Source organism: Bombus impatiens, unplaced genomic scaffold, assembly GCF_000188095.3.
Source record: "Bombus impatiens unplaced genomic scaffold, BIMP_2.2 scf_0647, whole genome shotgun sequence".
NCBI lineage: Eukaryota > Metazoa > Arthropoda > Insecta > Hymenoptera > Apidae > Bombus > Bombus impatiens.
Genome location: NT_177066.1, coordinates 971,278 through 972,918, shown reverse-complemented (window position 1 = coordinate 972,918; position 1,641 = coordinate 971,278). Strand labels below are relative to the sequence as shown.

Below are 1,641 nucleotides of genomic sequence, written 5' to 3'. Positions count from 1 at the left end.
GCCGCAGCTGTCTGGTCGCGGCCCGTTTTTGCCTCGTTCGGACCTTGGTGGGACCGGCTTATATCTTTAACACGGTCCGGCCTGGCCGCAGCAGCAGCGCTCGACGTAGGTGGGTGATGGACACTCGTATGAACCGAATGCTTTACCGGGGGTTTTACGCTTGTACTTGTCGTGTTTGTGGTAGTGGTAGTTGTGGTAGTGGTGGTTGTGGTAGTAGTGGTAATTGTGGTGGTACTTGTGGTAGTGGTCGAGGGTTTCGCGTGATGAAGAGGGCGATAGGGGGGAGCGGTGGTTGCGAGGAAGGCTAGAACATACGGTACACAAAGTACAATGATGAATAAAGCCCATCGTCCTCATTAAGGGAAATTAGTAGAGAGCGTAAGACAGTATTCGCTGATGCATCACCATGCTTAAAATGTAACATCCGCGTGTAGAGCGAAGCACCTCGAACACGCTATCTCGGATTAGATTGGATGGAATATTTGGAGAACGCGTTGCTGTAAAAACGTTCCACGTCTTTCGGACTTTGCAACGATGTATTTCGTTAAATTCGATCCTTTTACGATGCAAAGTTTCTCAGCGATCCACTTGAATGTTTAATCCGCGTTCCGTAGTCCACGTGGCTCGTATATTAAAAGTTCGTTCCGATTAAACATTTTAAGCAAGGCTGCACCGTTTCGTTGAGATTCATTCTTATTGGAGAGGTTGTCGAGGGCTGAAGGGTCTCCCGGTGTTATCGAGCCCGCTCAGAATTACGTCCACACTCGAATATCGAGGTCTCCTCGTATTTCCGTTTCCAAGTAGTCACGGTATACGCAAAAGACGTGTCGCGTCACGGTAGACGACTAAGTTGCGACCGCGGAATTTCATTGCGATACGCACACGTACGTAAAGTATATAGTCGGTCTCAACGTTATTTTTTCGAAAATTATTTCGAATCAAAGAATATTCGAGCATAGATGAATCTTGAACAGTTGGAACAGCAAAAGAGAGAGAGAAAGAGATAGAGAGATAAAGAGAGAGAGAGAGAGAGAGAGAGAAAGATAAAAAACGGATAAGCTTCGGTTGATATTGCGGCGGTATTCGCGATTAGAGAATCATTTAAACGGGATAATATATAATATTCAACCGCGTGTCGAACCACACAGAACTTCCCAATTATTGCCAGCAATAATAATTCGAAAATCGACTTTAATCCTAACGTTTCTCAACGAATTTCTTATCGAGTATCTATCGTCGTTGGGACCAACGCGATTTCATACACGGTTCAACCCTTTAACAGTTTAATCGAAAGAAAAGAAAAAAGACACGATAGACTAACCAAACTAGATAAACAGACACTGCACTGTATCGTAATAGTAATTTCTATGTTTAACGTTCTCTTCTATCCTATGTGAGCATCTAAACTGTTCAAGGGTTAAAGGCAGGAGGGTTACAGGGTATAACGGTGATCGGGTGGTAACTGGTGCAGGATGAAGGGTTGTAGAGATATCTAAAATACGTGAAAGACGGGCTAGCGGGCAGCAGGTACATGGTACAGAGAACGTACATTTCCGATGGACCTGCGGGGACCTCCTGTAGAACGGAGTAGGCCCTGGGCCCGAGGGTGGTGGCGGTAATGGCGGCACGCTGATCGACGAA

General features: G+C 45.8%; 1 protein-coding gene across 18 annotated transcripts in view; it reads right to left on the bottom strand.

The window, feature by feature from the left end:
- Positions 1-1,641, bottom strand: part of LOC100749059 (proteoglycan 4) — a 47,943-nt gene that overhangs the window by 10,275 nt on the left and 36,027 nt on the right. For 13 of the 18 annotated variants that reach the window (XM_033322538.1, XM_033322547.1, XM_033322539.1 and 10 more), the window contains 2 exons: positions 1,550-1,641; positions 1-304 (listed from right to left, as the gene is read on the bottom strand). The exons of 2 other annotated variants lie outside the window; for them this stretch is intronic. In XM_033322538.1, the coding sequence (XP_033178429.1) occupies positions 1-304; positions 1,550-1,641 (396 nt within the window). The remainder of the gene's footprint in view (positions 305-1,549) is intronic. 3 more of the 18 variants (XM_033322544.1, XM_033322551.1, XM_033322549.1) reach the window with 2 other exon arrangements.